Below are 16567 nucleotides of genomic sequence, written 5' to 3'. Positions count from 1 at the left end.
CTCAGTGGTTATCAAAATCCATCATGCGTGACATGTGGAGTACACTTGGTAAGTTGATGTAAGTTGATATCCGATGCAAATCCATGTATCAAACACTTCCGTGAATTGACATTATTCTTCTTTTATATTTCGTTTAGAGAGGTGTGTGTGTGTGTGTGTGCGTGCGTGCGTGCGTGTGCGTTAGTGCGTGTGTGTGCGTTAGTGCGTGCGTGTGAGTGTTTGTGCGGTGTGTGTGTTGTGTGTTGTGGGGGGGATATTTCGGTTGGTTTTGTGTTGTTGTTTTAGTTTGTTTGTGTTTTGTTTTGTTTGTTTGTTCGTTGTTGTTGATTTGGTTTTGGGGGGAGTATTTTTTAAGGGGGGGTTGTTTGTTGGTTTTCGGGTCTTTTCGGTTTTTTATTAGGAGTACGATTGACTTGCTCTTGCATGCGTTTGTGACTGGTGGCAGCTTTGGGGCAAGGCACCCTCCCCTTTTCGAGAACACCCGGTATTATCACTAACTGATAGTGATTCACATGCTCATGACTGAATGCATTTGAACACATCCAGATACAATGACAGATGACAAATACAAATGAACAATAGGAGGCACATTTTATTATTCTGACAATATGATGAACATGTGTTTACGCACCAATAGCAAATAGTGATGATAGGGAAGTTAGAGTATTGCTCTAATGTATGGAATCCTGGAAGGGAAATTGTGGCGTTTTGGTTTATTTTGCCTCACTTTACTTGTTTTGGAGAGGACGACAATGCGACATAGCGACAATGTCCCTTCTCGGATTCCATACTAATGCGCTGACGGAATTCAGTGTGAAACCAACTAACACCAATTAACAGATGTATTTTAAAATTGGTTTACAAATCAAAACAAATCCACGTTAGCACGAATCACCAATACATATGTGTTTACTATACATCACCAGTACATCTGTGGTCACTATACATCACTAGTACATCTGTGTTCACTATACATCACCAGTATATCTGTGTTCACTGTACATCACCAATTCATCTGTGTTCACTATACATCACTAGTACATCTGTGTTCACTATACATCACCAATACATCTGTGTTCACTATACATCACCAATACATCTGTGTTCACTATACATCACTAGTACATCTGTGGTCACTATACATCACTAATACATCTGTGTTCACTATACATCACCAGTACATCTGTGTTCACTATACATCACTAGTACATCTGTGTTCACTATACATCACTAGTACATCTGTGTTCACTATACATCACCAATACATCTGTGTTCACTATACATCACCAATACATCTGTGTTCACTATACATCACTAGTACATCTGTGTTCACTATACATCACCAGTACATCTGTGTTCACTATACATCACCAGTACATCTGTGTTCACTATACATCACCAGTACAGCTGCGTTCACTATACATCACCAGTACAGCTGTGTTCACTATACATCACCAGTACATCTGTGTTCACTATACATCACTAGTACATCTGTGTTCACTATACATCACCAGTACAGCTGTGTTCACTATATATCACCAGTACATCTGTGTTCACTATACATCACCAGTACATCTGTGTTCACTATACATCACCAGTACATCTGTGTTCACTGTACATCACTAGTAAATCTGTGTTCACTGTACATCACCAGTACATCTATGCTCACTATACAACACTGCAACTGTTCGCTGCATATCATCCCCACATCTGTGTTTACTGAGCAGATACAACATTAATCACTGGGGTATTTCAAGATATGTGCGGCGTCATGTCGTGTGTGTTGCACTTATCACCAAGACAGAAACACAGGAAGTCATCCTCCCCGATTTTCCGACACGATAGATCTGCAGAAGACGCTCTGTCCCACGTTGGATTCTGGTCTGTGCATCCTCTGTGAACAACGTTCTCTGGAACAAATAACATACTTCATATCGACAGCCATTACCCACGAGTGCAGTAAGTTGTAGTAGTATATGATTTGTGTATGAGCTTATTTTATTACAACATATTCTATAAATCAACCATGTACAGTTTCTGTGGCAAACTTCATCACGAAAAGATGTATTAATAAACCTCTGACATTGTGACACATGCTCTGACACTCACCATCCGTGAACCTGACAGAAGAGAAGCAGGCGGTCCCACATGGACACAGAATGACTTCACCGCGGTCAGTACCAGCCATAGTGCCGTTTACTGGACATCGTACATTTCTGGAGGTACAGGAATGACACTGCCGGGATACACTACAGCCTACAAGGACAATGTAAATAACCAGGTAAACAGGTGAGAAATAAAGTAAAAGTATGGAACTCAACGTCCATTTACAAACCACGTAGGCGCGAGACCAAGGAGAACCTTAAAGCTAAACAGTTCCCAAAATGAACGCTTTACTTTCTTCAAATGGGGACATTTGTTCCTGAATGTGTAAAATTACATTTACAACTTGTGAGGTTGATGACAATTTATCAAAAATGAAAGTAATTTCATCAAAGGTTCATCTAAAAACATTTGAAATGCTGGACTTCCTCATTGATAAAAAATATGTAAAATTGGGTGTATGACAGTTAGGCAAGAAGTAGTCATCCCGATGGGCACCAATGGTTCTTTTCTTGCTGGTGTGGTTCTTTACGCAAATGCATGAATAGGAATTTCTGCTCGGATCCTCTATGTCTATCTAAGGTAATCTGGCATAGAAGCTGAACTTAAGTCTCGTGTATATTGACTTCATAGCGATTTGATACCATTCAATAATCGCCAAATAACACATTTCCCTCCCACTGATTTCCTCCTGAACTTGAAACAAAGGAGACAAGCGAGACTTGTCTGTATGATAAGAGCGATGACTACAACTTTGAAAAAGTCAACTGTCCCTTTATGTCCAGCAGTATTCTACTAGTTCTAGCCTTTGGTGTCTAGTAGAATGTCCAGCAGTATTCTACTAGTTCTAGCCTTTGGTGTCTAGTAGAATGTCCAGCAGTATTCTACTAGTTCTAGCCTTTGGTGTCTAGTAGAATGTCCAGCAGTATTCTACTAGTTCTAGCCTTTAGTGTCTAGTAGAATGTCCAGCAGTATTCTACTAGTTCTAGCCTTTGGTGTCTAGTAGAATGTCCAGTATTCACTAGTTCTATTCTTTGGTGTCTAGTTCTAGCTACTTTCTAGCCTTTGGTGTCTAGTAGAATGTCCAGCAGTATTCTACTAGTTCTAGCCTTTGGTGTCTAGTAGAATGTCCAGCAGTATTCTACTAGTTCTAGCCTTTGGTGTCTAGTAGAATGTCCAGCAGTATTCTACTAGTTCTAGCCTTTGGTGTCTAGTAGAATGTCCAGCAGTATTCTACTAGTTCTAGCCTTTGGTGTCTAGTAGAATGTCCAGCAGTATTCTACTAGTTCTAGCCTTTGGTGTCTAGTAGAATGTCCAGCAGTATTCTACTAGTTCTAGCCTTTGGTGTCTAGTAGAATGTCCAGCAGTATTCTACTAGTTCTAGCCTTTGGTGTCTAGTAGAATGTCCAGCAGTATTCTACTAGTTCTAGCCTTTGGTGTCTTCATTTTACACCTTTTGGTGCAAAATCAATTATGTTCTTTCTACGAAGATTTCAAAAAGCGTTACACAACTCTTGCTCAGAAGTGGTTTCATCAAGGTTACAAGATTCAAGGTGTAAGTAATGATTTTATAAAATTGTTTAAAAAAGGCATATAGAGGACAATTCCAAATTTGAAGCATTTGTAATTTATTTAGAATTGTACAATATATTCCCTTGTTTCTTCCGGTGAACAATTGACGTTCTTGTGCATGTGTTTGTGATGTGTACCACCAAAATTGCAGTATACCCTCATCACTATTCGATGTTTATTTATAAACAAATGCTTATGATATAATCATAAATGTACAATCGACTGTGCTCTAAGCAGAGATTCTTTCTTTGTGGACATGAAAAGTCCTTGTCGTTTTAAGGGGCGGCGGGGTGGCCTAGTGGTTAAAGCGTTCGCTCGTCACGCCAAAGACCCGGGTTCTATTCCCCACATGGGCACAATGTGTGAAGCCCATTTCTGGTGTCCCCCGGCGTGATATTGCTGGAATATTGCTAAAATGCGGCGTAAAGCTCAACTCACTCACTGATGTTTCTATATTCCACACCTCACTATGGCTGTACATGTACCGCCACTCCCCAGTATATCCGTACTTCTATCGATACTTCCATACGTTCGTACGTCCATTCTACCTCCATTCTTTACAACTAATATACTATTCTAAAAGCGGCGTAAAATACAACTTACTCCCTGACTTTCTGTGAGAGAGTCATTGTACTTTCCTGCTTAAAGTGATTTTGAGAAACTTGTTACGACGAAGTAGGTATTTCCACTGAATTCACGTTTGAGCTCTCGCGAGATAGGACTTAATTCTAAGAGCACGTGAACTGGGTGTCACGCCGCTTTTCATAATATTCTAGCAATATCACGGCAACATCACGGCATTATTCTAGCAATATTACGGCAATATCCAAGCGATATCCCGGCAATATTCTAGCAATATCACGGCAACATCACGGCAATATTCTAGCGATATCACGGCAATATTCTAGCAATATCACGGCAACATCACAGCAATATTCTAGCAATATCACAGCAATATTCTAGCAGCATCACGGTAATATTTTTAGCAATATCACGGCAACATCACGGCATTATTCTAGCAATACCACGGCAATATTCTAGCGATATCACGGCAATATTCAAGCAATATCGAGGCAATATTCTATCGAGCGATATCACGGCAATATTCTAGCAATATCACAGCAATATTCTAGCGATCTATCACGGCATTATTCAATACAATATATCACGGCAATATTCTAGCAATAGCACGGCAATATTCTAGCAATATCACGGCAACATCACGGCAATATTCTAGTGATCTCACGGCATTTTTCTAGCAATATCACGGCAATATTCTAGCAATATCACGGCAATATTCTAGCGATATCACGGCAATATTCTAGCGATATCACGGCAATATTCTGGCAATATCACGGTAATATTCTAGCAATATCACAGCAACATCACGACGATATTCTTGCAATATCACGGCAATATTCTAGCGATCTCACGGCATTATTCTAGCAATATCACGGCAATATTCTAGCAATATCACGGCAATATTCTAGCAATATCACGGCAACATTACGGCAATGTTCTAGCAATATCACGGCAACATCACGGCAATATTCTAGCAATATCACGGTAATAATCTAGCAATATCACGGCAACATCGCGGTAATATTCTAGCAATATCACAGCAATCTTCAAGCAATATCACAGCGATGAATTATTAAAGGAAAAAGCAAATGCTGTGAAATTATCAACATATTGTAGTTACCTGTAGTCGTGGGTGGAGTAGTCGTAGATGCAGCAGTAGATGGAGACGTTGAAGGACTTGTCGTCGAGCTTGTATTGGTACTTGGTTTATTGGCTGTAGTAGTTGGAGAGGTTGAAGAGGCGAGAACGATGGTAGTCGTTGAAGGAGAAATAGAGGTGGTAGGTGTTGAAGGAGATAAAGAGGTGATAAAGGTAGGGGATGTTGAATTCAAGGTTGGGGTGGCTGCTATTGAAATGGAGGAAGGGGCTGTTGACGTTGAAGCGGAGGTAGAGGTGGTGGGTGTTGAACTTGAGAGAGAGACGATAGTCTTCGAAGCTGTGGGAGGAGTCGTAGGTGGTGCAGTGGAGACTGTCGTTGATGTCTTCGTTGATGTCTTCGTTGATGATGGTGGTGGGTTAGCCCCCGTTTGTCCTTCAGAATGAAAACCAAAAAAACGTGAAACCGTTTGTCTTAGGCTACCTGTTGCCGTTAGATGGACACGCATATCAGTTCTGACCCGTACCTTCTTTAAATTATCAAAGGAACACATTGTCTATCAAACTGGAAACTTGAGATCAATAACAGTTTAAACTGTTTATTGATTTTAACATAATCTTGATTTAAATACAGCAAAGATATCCAAAGTCACAAGATTCAGTTGCACCCGAAATTGATAAGCCATTAAATGTCATATATTTCAACACACAGTTTGCCTCATTTTGTTCATATACAATGTACTTAAATGTGACTGCCTAGAATGACTTATATCCTCACTTCCAAGTCAGTATGTACTGGTATTTTGTATCATCTAAACACAAGCCATGCGTGTTTCATCATATCACGTATTTTCCATTAACAAAACGGCAGAAAATGCGAAGCATATATATATACTGAGAGAAACACATAAAGGATCACAGGAAAATTCAAGCGTTCCTTTATTATTTTCCAGTTTTCATCGCCACAGTGCCATTCAAAGCTGGTGATGAAAACTGGAAAATATTAAAGGAACGCTTGAATTTTCCTGTGATCCTTTATTTGTTTCTCTCAGTATATAACTACTGTCTGTTTTGCTTCATACAAACATAATCAACCTGGTCAGTCATGACACAGGTTTGTTTGTTTGTTTGTTTAACTTTGCACTCTGCAGTATTCAAACTACATAGCGGTCTGTAAATAATCGAGTCTGGATCAGAAGATCAGGTGACTGACATCATGAGCATCGATCTACACAACTGGGATACGATAACATGGGTCAACCAAGTCAGCGAACCTGACCACCAGATCGCCTCTTCCAACAATAATGGGTTGTGAATTTCACATATGTGAAAACATTTTCTTTAAAAACTAAGACAATCAAAATATGCTGTTTGAAATATCAAAACACGGAACTGAATGTCCATTGACCTACCTGATTTCCCGGTGACCAGAAGCGTGGTGGTGACTGTCAAGGCGGACACTAGTACCAGGATGAATACGACTATGCCAGTTATCATCACCCGCTTGCGGGAACACCAGCCTGGAGTGACGCCAGAAGGGGGCGGTTGATTCTGTACATACAACAAACAAACATACAGTACAGTGAGTGAGTAAGGTTTTACGCCGCTTAAAGCAATATTCCAGTAATCTCACGGCGACCTTGAAAATTGTCGCTATGTCGCATTGTCGCCTTTTGGATGAATAGAAAAATATTATTCAAAGCACGACAATGCGACACATGGCTAAAATTTCGCGTTGTCGCACTGTCGCATTTTGGTTAAATTTGCCACCTTTTGCGTGTGTTTGTGAAGGCGACAATGCGACCCCGAGACAATGTCCCTTCTTGGATTCCATAAAATGTGGTGATGAAAATCAGCCATAATACCTTGCGCTCGCCCAAACACAATCATTTCCTGTTTCTAAGGTGAAACAGTAAAACAGACCTGGGTCAAGATCCAGAAAACGTTCGCTACGACATTCGTAAACCTATGAGTGAGTGAGTTTAATTTTTACGCCTCTCTTAGCAATATTTCAGCAATATCATGGCGGGGACCCCAGAAATGGGCTTCACACATTGTGGGGGATCGAAGCAAAGTGACAAGCTCGTAAACCTATGATAAACTATAGTTTCGACACACGAACCTTACGAACGCTTTGAGGATCGGGACCCTGCATTTTTAACACTATATCATTTGGAATATCAACCACGTACTAATTTGCATTACATGCTGTTTCCATCATCCAGGTGCAAGAGTTGATGATGATGAAGATAATGATGATTTAATACAAAGCACACGCATGACAATGATTTCAGATGCTTTAAAGAACTAAAGTCTAAATGCAAATACCACATTTGACACATGTATGCATTGACGCAATGAATCGACTAATTAATGTTTGCAATATATGAGGGGTTCATTTTCAAACGCATGCGCACAGGTGAGCAATAGTGACGGAACTTATATTTTAAGAAGTGGATATTTCTTTCCGTTTGGCATAGTTGATGGAAATGAGATCGTTATAAGAAATATGTTCTTAAAAGTTTCATAATGTGATTTGCAAAAACTAAAAGTTTGAAAGTAACATGTAAATAACAGAAGCACTAAACTGCACCTCAAAGCATACATTGGAACGTTCACTTTCATGAATGATTTAACGCACGAGACACGTGCATCATATGTCATTGGAAATGCATTAAAATAGACCCAATAGAAGGTAAAAAGCAAGTTTGCCAAAGAAAATTAGAAATAATTTTTTCGTTTCGTTTCATTTTCATTTTATTATGCCACTGTCTGGTCACGCGCTGACATTGAGCTATTCGGATGAGGGAGACAGAAAAAATATATACGACATACAGCATTGCCGTAACAATACACCATAACAATGAGTGGGCGAGTATGGTTTTACGCCGCTTTTAGCAATATTCCAGCAATATCACGGCGGGGGACAGAAGAAATTTTTACCCATGAGGGGAATCGAACCCGGGTCTTCAGCGTGACGAGCGAACGATTTAACCACTAGGCTACCCCATCGCCCCTCGATAACAATGGCGCAGAAGAGGATGAGGCTTGGAACAGGGTGGTACTTCTGGATGAAGTCTATCAAACATAAGGCACTGTTTCTCCGCTGCTATAGGCCACACGAGAACTGAAAGTTTATTCTTGCCTCAGCTGGGAGTCAGTAAAAGGACTTAGAAAGGAACAATATGATGCTTCGTTGAATCAGCGTACAGTACATTGTTTGCAGCCCCACAATATATAATCATTACCAGTATGTCAGCTTGCTCGTTAGCTTTGTGGTCGGTCGTAGGATAATAGCATTAAGTAATTAAACTATCAAATGCAACTGAGCGCATCAGTGAACCACAAAAGGTAAGGATATTACCGTCCAGCGATGTGCTTATCTAATACTTGCATTGTACCCGCGCAACACGGGTCTACACGTTGTCTGGAGCATCGAATCTACAATAAGTAAAGCATCATAGAAATAGTGGTTTCGATTTACATACGTCAACAAACCGCAAAAAAAGCTGAGTTTGTATATGTACTTGAAGCCTCGTCACACCAAGAGACGTTATAAGACGTACTCGTTGTTACACTGTCTTGTAACCTGAGTACCTGAAACGAACCTGGGTCAAACAATTACTTGTCAGCTTGAAGTCAGTATACAGTGCCTGAATGACGGTTCTCAGAGCGTTGGCACTGTAAACCCGTCATAAGTCTGGCTGAAGGGGTTGGTATGGGTACTACAGATGTGCACCATATGCAGGTACCCTAGCCTAAATCAGAATACAGAAATGTGCCCCAGCCAAAATCTGGATACAGAAAAGTACCCTAGCCAAAATCAGAATACAGAAACGTACCCTAGACAAAATCAGACTACAGAAACATGCCTTAGCCAAAATCAGAATACAGAAACGTGCCCTAGTCAAAATCATAAAACAGAAACGTGCTCTAGCCAAAATCATAACACAGAAACGTGCCCTAGCCAAAATCATAAAACAGAAACGTGCCCTAGCCAAAATCATAACACAGAAACGTACCCTAGCCAAAATCAGAATTCAGAAACGTACCCTAGCCAAAATCAGAAAACAGAAACGTGCTCTAGCCAAAATCAGAAAACAGAAACGTGCCCTAGCCAAAATCAGAAAACAGAAACGTGCTCTAGCCAAAATCAGAAAACAGAAACGTACCCTAGCCAAAATCAGAAAACAGAAACGTACCCTAGCCAAAATCATAAAACAGAAACGTGCCCTAGCCAAAATCAGAAAACAGAAACGTACCCTAGCCAAAATCAGAAAACAGAAACGTACCCTAGCCAAAATCATAACACAGAGCATTACCCTAGCCAAAATCAGAAAACAGAAACGTACCCTAGCCAAAATCAGAAAACAGAAAACGTACCCTAGCCAAAATCAGAAAACAGAAACGTACCCTAGCCAAAATCAGAAAACAGAAACGTACCCTAGCCAAAATCAGAAAACAGAAACGTACCCTAGCCAAAATCAGAAAACAGAAACGTACCTTAGCCAAAATCAGAAAACAGAAACGTACCCTAGCCAAAATCAGAAAACAGAAACGTACCCTAGCCAAAATCAGAAAACAGAAACGTGCTCTAGCCAAAATCAGAAAACAGAAACGTACCCTAGCCAAAATCAGAAAACAGAAACGTGCTCTAGCCAAAATCAGAAAACAGAAACGTACCCTAGCCAAAATCATAAAACAGAAACGTACCCTAGCAAAAATCAGAATTCAGAAACGTACCCTAGCCAAAATCAGAATACAGAACCGTACCCTAGACAAAATCATAACACAGAAACATGCCTTAGCCAAAATCAGAATACAGAAACGTGCCCTAGCCAAAATCATAACACAGAAACGTGCTCTAGCCAAAATCATAAAACAGAAACGTGCCCTAGCCAAAATCATAAAACAGAAACTTACCCTAGCCAAAATCAGAATACAGAAACGTACCCTATCCAAAATCAGTAAACAGAAACTTACCCTAGCCAGAATCAGAATATAGAAACATGCCCTTGACAAAATCAGAATGCAGAAACGTGCCCTTGACAAAATCAGAATGCAGAAACGTGCCCTAGGACGAGTCCATTCCGCACTGTGCGTTTTTCTTGATCGGAACTGTCATACTGTTGTATCAATTGCATTTGATTGCGTTATATAAGAAACGAGCATACTCGATTGCGAATATTTTGCCATGCAGTCAATCAGTTGAACGGGAACAACTACATACGGTTTAGGGTTGCGGAATATGGGCTCGTAGGGTACCGGGTAGTTTTCTGTAATCTGTTTGATGGATAATAGAAAAGTATGATACTTCTGATACCGTTATCACTCTTGCTTGACAACGGTAAGGAAGCTATACCGAAACGTCGCATCATAACAAATAAAGAAGTTGTTATCCATAAAGTATTATACTTTTCTGGTTTTCTGTGGTTTGATTAGGGTACATTCCTGTATTCAGAAATGTACTGGAGTACATATCTGTAGCACCTGTATCTGAAATACAACGACCCCTTCAGCATACGTCTGGAATAGTACAGGTACACAGACTCAAGCACAAGCACAAGCACAAGCACAAACACAAGCACGCCGGCGAACACGCACACTAACGGCATTTTGTGGAAGCCGCGGTGGCTGAGCGGCCTAGGCGTCTGACTTTGTGTGCTGGCGATTAGGTGCCTGACTCTGAGGGTGTGGGTTCGAATCCCGGATGGGACTCAACCCAAAAGAAGTACTAGAATCTGTACTTTACTGAGAAAGAGTAATCCCTAATATAACCTATGTTTCTGTAAAATATGTTCAATTCAGAGACTAAATGTTATTCTAGCAGTGTTCCTACCGTAGGGAATAACTGACTCCAGGCGGCATAGGGTGCCAAAGACTGATTGCTGGCCATGTCGCCTTCAGATTCTGTAGATGGGGAGAGGGTGTATCCCCTGTTATCCTCACCGCTGTACGATGTACCGTTTGGAACCACCGAACTGAGATCTTTGGTCCTGGGTAGCGTCCCAACTGAACCAATCGTATCATAGGGATCCTCGGTCCTTTCATCACCGCCATTGTTCTCACTGACCACATCTGGCAAGGCACGGCCAATGGGATTTAATTGAACCGCGTGGCAATAAGTTTCGGAATCACGACCGGAGCCGCAATCAGCTCGCTCTCTGATTGAAGATGTACGCAGTTCAACTGCCTCTTCGAATGACTCGGGTCTCATGGTGTTGTCACAGAACGTACACGGCAATGTTTGTGATTTTCACATTTCCAGAATGTACCATGAGTCTCTGATAGTTCCACTTACACAAACACAACCCTGTGACATCGAGTGTCTATTTCATATGTAGACACTTGTAATGACTTCCTGGTCCATAGATAACAACCGGCAAAACATACACCCTGTTAAGTGTTGTCAGCAATGGCTGTTGTCATTCAAAACTTAATTCCGGCTGTAATTCAATTGTTCATCGACCCATGGACAAACACAGTATCACAACAAAGGAAAACGTATAACAGCATTGCGGGGTATGTTACCGCACCCTGAACATCAAGCAATGTTTATGTTTCAAAATGACTCCAACGAGCTGTGAAAAAGCTCACAATGCCTTCGAAAGTTAGACAATGTGGACACAGAACAAAATACTTCATTCGAACTCGGCTTTGATTTCGAGTGTGAGACACACCCCTCCCTTCCCCGTTCTTGAAATCGTGCGGGAATTTCCAGACCCACTTTTGAACAAGGACGTAACTTGAAGGCAATTGTAATCATATATCGTGTTACTTAATTTGGTATTCAGACAAGGCTTTGCCTGTTCACGGGGTCGTGAACTGTCTTCTTAGATATCACTGCCTTCTCACAGATCAACATGAGCGACTAAGATGGTTGAGAGACTCCATTTCACTCTGATGTATTCAGGATGTTTGTGGGCGAATAAGAAATTGTATAGGAAATTGAGTAGTGTACTCAGCCGTGCATGCTGTAAAAGAGCCCTTTCAAAACGACCTGATAGATTTATTACCGTATGACGTAAGAGACGAAAAACCTTTTCAAGGTTGCGGAGTCGATCTACTCACTGTCTTCGGGTGATATGTTAAATATTTATTGAGTGAGTTTAGTTTTACGCCGCACTTGGCAATATTCCAGCTATATGGCGGCGCTCTATAAATAATCGAGTCTGGACCAGACAATCCAGTGATCAACAGCATGAGCATCGATCTACTCAATTGGGATACGATGACATGTGTCAACCAAGTCAGCAAGCCTGACCACCCGATCCCGTTAGTCGCCTCTTACAACAAGCATGGGTTACTGAAGATCAATTCTAACCCGGATCCTCACGGGTCAAATATTTATTGACTTGGACAACAGTTCGAATGCTGCCAGTCCCTCAGAATTAATCCAGGTCCTTCCTGAATAAGGGTTAAAACTAGAAACATTAGCAGAAATTTGATGTCATGCGCTTCATAATGGCTATCCCAGCGCTGGAATATGGTAAGTGAGTATGGTTTTACGCCGCATTTAGCAATATTCCAGTAATATCAGAACGGGGGACATAAGGAATGGGCTCCACACATTGTACCCATGTGGGGAATCGAAACCTGGTTTTTGGCGTGATGGGCGAGCGCTTTAACCACTAGGCTGCTTCAGAGGAGTAAGCATGTGAGTGTAAGTACAATAAAAGTGATAAGAGTACAGGTATATGGACTATTGTATTGGGAACATTGAGGACCGCCCTTACTTGAATATGACACGGCGTTGTGCAGTGTTGTGAACTCTGTCCATAAGTTGGTTAGTTGGTTGTTTAACGCCGCACTCGGCAGTATTCCAGCTATATGGCGGCGCTCTGTAAATAATCTAGTCTGGACCAGACAATACAGTGATCAACAGCATGAGTATCGATCTGCGCAGTTAAGAACCGATGACATGTGTCAACCAAGTCAGCGAGCCTGACCACCCGATCCCGTTAGTCGCCTCTTACGACAAGCATTGGTTACTGAAGACCAATATTCTAAAACGGATCTTCACGGGTCCTTTACGCAAATGAATAGGATTTTCTATACTAGGCACATAAAGAAGCTGTGCATACAAAAAATTAAAATCTAAATTTATCAAAGCTGTGTAGACACATAAGGATTCAAACTCAGAGATTAGTGACATGTATCCAACATGTATGCACGTGCCACGTTCCGTGACGTCAGTGGGTTCGTCCTTGAGACGTGCAATACGTTGTTGCACGTGCATTCCGGGAAAGAGAAACAGAGCAAATGAATGCCACACAATACTGTCAGTTTGGAAAGCTCAACCCCTACCCTTGCGATCGTTCAAAAAATTAAACGGCTATTGAAACACATAGCATGCCAAGGCTCACGTCTGCACAACGTCATGAGGCCATTGGGGTGGTCCGTTGGGGAATGTCTCAACAACAACTGGCTGCACATTTCCACTGCCACCGGAACACCATTTCTGCACTGGTGAGACGCTACCAGAACACAAATGACGTCATCGATCGGCCACGTTCTGGACATCCAAGTGTAACAACGCCAAGACAGGACATATGGATAATGGTGACCCATCTTCGCCACAGGTTTCAGACTGCAGTGATGACTGCCCGAACCATCCCAGGACTTCGCCGTATCCACCCCAACACAGTTCGACAACGTTTACGTCATCACGGGATCAGACCACGACGTCCCGCCATACGGCCTATCCTGACACAACGTCATCGACAAGGTTGCCGAATGTGGTGCCGAAATCATGTCTGCAGACCCTTGTTTTGGGGGAGAAATGTTGTTTTTACAGATGAATCCAGGTTTAACATTTCCCATAGTGATGGAAGTCAACGTGCCTATAGACGCGTGGGAGAACGTTATGCACAGGCCTGTGTCTTGGAGAGGAATCGCTTTGGTGTTGGTTCCGTGACGATCTTGGGTGGAATAACAGCACGCCAAAGAACTCCTTTGGTGATTGTTCAGGGCAACTTAACTGGTGTGGGCTACAGTGATCAGATTCTTCGACCTGTAGCAATTCCTTTTCTGCAACGTCATGGTCCTGGGTTAACATTCCAACAGGACAATGCCGCCCTCATACGGCAAGGGTTGCTATGCAACACCACAACGTTGACTTACTGCCTTGGCCTGCAAATTCACCGGATCTCTCCCCGATAGAGCATGTTTGGGACGAGATGGATCGACGTCGACGCCGTCTTCCTCATCCGCCAGATAACGTCCTTGACCTTGCAACAGAACTTGAGAGAATCTGGCGTGACATCCCACAAGCCTTCCTTGCACGTTTGATAGGCTCTATGCTTCGTCGATGCACTGCTGTTCTCAATGCCGATGGTGGACATACCCGTTATTGAGCTTGTGACATGGTCGTTTGACCCCTGTCCCGCTTGTGGACTCGTGACGTCATTGTGATTGACTTTTCAATTGAACTTGTTATGGTCTCATGATCCCTCCATTAAAGTTTATATGTACCTTTGACATTGTCATCGTACTTATCAACTGGGATAATATTTTGACAATGCACAGTTTCCTTATGTGGCTAGTATATATGGCGGCGGTCTGTAAATAATCGAGTCTAGGCCAGACAATCCAGTGATCAACAGCATGATCAATCTACGCAACTGGGATATGAGGACGTGTGTCATCCAAGTCAGCGAGCCTGACCACCTGATCCCGTTAGTCCGCTCCTTAAGTGTTAAAACTGGTCGCCTTATTCAAGGTAATACGATGACGCGCTTGTGTGGATTACAATACAACCAAACAGGATTCCGCCTTGGTATTTATACTGCTCAACATTTGCTAAGGATATGTATGTATACTGTTCAACATTAGCTAAGGAAAGCTCGTTTAACTAGAGATGACTACTTTTGTCCATGTATTTTGTTGTGTCGTTCTCATGCCTGAAATTGACCCGTGAAGATCCGGGGTAGAATAGGTCTTCAGCAACCCATGTGCTTGCCATAAAAAAGGCGACTATCTTGTCGTAAGAGGCGACTAACGGGATCGGGTGGTCAGTTTCGCTGACTTGGTTGACACATGTCATCGGTTCCCAATTGCGCAGATCGATGCTCATGCTGTTGATCACTGGATTGTCTGGTCCAGACTCGATTATTTACAGACCGCCGCCATAAAGCTGGAATATTGCTGAGTGCGGCGTAAAACTAAACTCACTCACTCACTCATGCCTGAAATTACCTTAAATGCACTTTATTCGCTATCCAAAAATAGCCCTGCCACGATAAAAATGCCCTTTCATATGAGTGAGCTGGGTTTTTTATAGCTACTGATGTTTCCACCGTGCCCGTTCCTATGCTTACCATCTCACCATCTATTGTTTTCTTTTTATTTGTTTGTTTGTTTGTTTATTTATTTATTTAACCTCTCGTAACACCAATAAAACATTCATTTAAACTAGTGTGCATACGTATGAAAGTAACTAAGGACGGATACGGCCACTGTGCGAGAGGAACAGACCAGAGTTATCCGGTTTGGGAGCATTATCATCTGTGGAGCATCACGAGTACAACGGGTACCACGAGTGTAATGTTGATATACCCAGAACATAATCACGGCAAATCTGGGATTCGAACACAGGAACATATATAGGCTTCGAGAGGCACGCTTAAGTGAGGTAAAGCGATTTAAGCTATATTCCAACAATATCACAGCGGGGGACACCAGAAATGGGTTTCACATTGTGTACCCATGTGGGAAATTTTGAATTCGGGTGTTCGGCCTGACGAGAGGCCGCTGTAAGGTTATCCCATCGCCTCTAACAGATCAGGAAGTTTATTAGTCTGAAAGAATGCCAACGTCATCCTTATACAACCTGTCTTCAATTGTCTCCCTAATATAAACACGGATGTCCTGCTCTCCTGGCAGAAGCTGATTCACTACACATCAGTGCTTCTGTAACATACCCTGAACACTAGGTAATGTTTTGTCACGGGTGAATAACGATGTTCGGGTCCTGTTTCACCTTGTTATCACTGCTTTGCGACTGTCGTATGTGTTAAACTGTGAGAGTTACGACAGTCGTAGCATTGACATCGCTGTATGAAAGGCCCCGTGAAGATTCGGGTTAGAACTGGTCTTCATCAACCCATGCTTGTCGTAAGGCTTGGTTGGCACATGTCATCGTATCCCCATTGCGTAGATCGATGCTCATGCTGTTGATCACTGGATTGTGTTGTCCAGACTCGATTATTAACAG

General features: G+C 42.0%; 2 protein-coding genes across 4 annotated transcripts in view; both read left to right on the top strand.

The window, feature by feature from the left end:
- LOC124272335 overlaps nucleotides 1-1905 on the top strand; it is a 65096-nt gene extending 63191 nt beyond the window's left edge. For 2 of the 3 annotated variants that reach the window (XM_046707520.1, XM_046707525.1), the window contains exon 4: nucleotides 927-1905. In XM_046707520.1, coding sequence (XP_046563476.1) covers nucleotides 927-1739 — 813 coding nt within the window. In that variant the 3' untranslated portion in view covers nucleotides 1740-1905. The remainder of the gene's footprint in view (nucleotides 1-926) is intronic. The other variant, XM_046707512.1, reaches the window with a different exon arrangement.
- A 3600-nt stretch (nucleotides 1906-5505) lies between these two features.
- Nucleotides 5506-10042, top strand: LOC124272651 (the record flags this gene model as incomplete). Its single annotated transcript, XM_046707845.1, is given in 4 exon segments — nucleotides 5506-5706; nucleotides 9388-9717; nucleotides 9719-9751; nucleotides 9974-10042. Coding segments are annotated over 4 exon segments (633 nt in total), but the record flags the coding sequence as incomplete, so codon positions are not given.
- Nucleotides 10043-16567: the final 6525 nt, after the last annotated feature.

Source organism: Haliotis rubra, unplaced genomic scaffold (genome assembly GCF_003918875.1).
Source record: "Haliotis rubra isolate DU_JTF1 unplaced genomic scaffold, ASM391887v1 Scf103, whole genome shotgun sequence".
Classification (NCBI taxonomy): Eukaryota; Metazoa; Mollusca; class Gastropoda; order Lepetellida; family Haliotidae; genus Haliotis; species Haliotis rubra.
The sequence above is the reverse complement of the archived record's forward strand: the minus strand, read 5'-3'. Positions and strand labels throughout refer to the sequence as shown.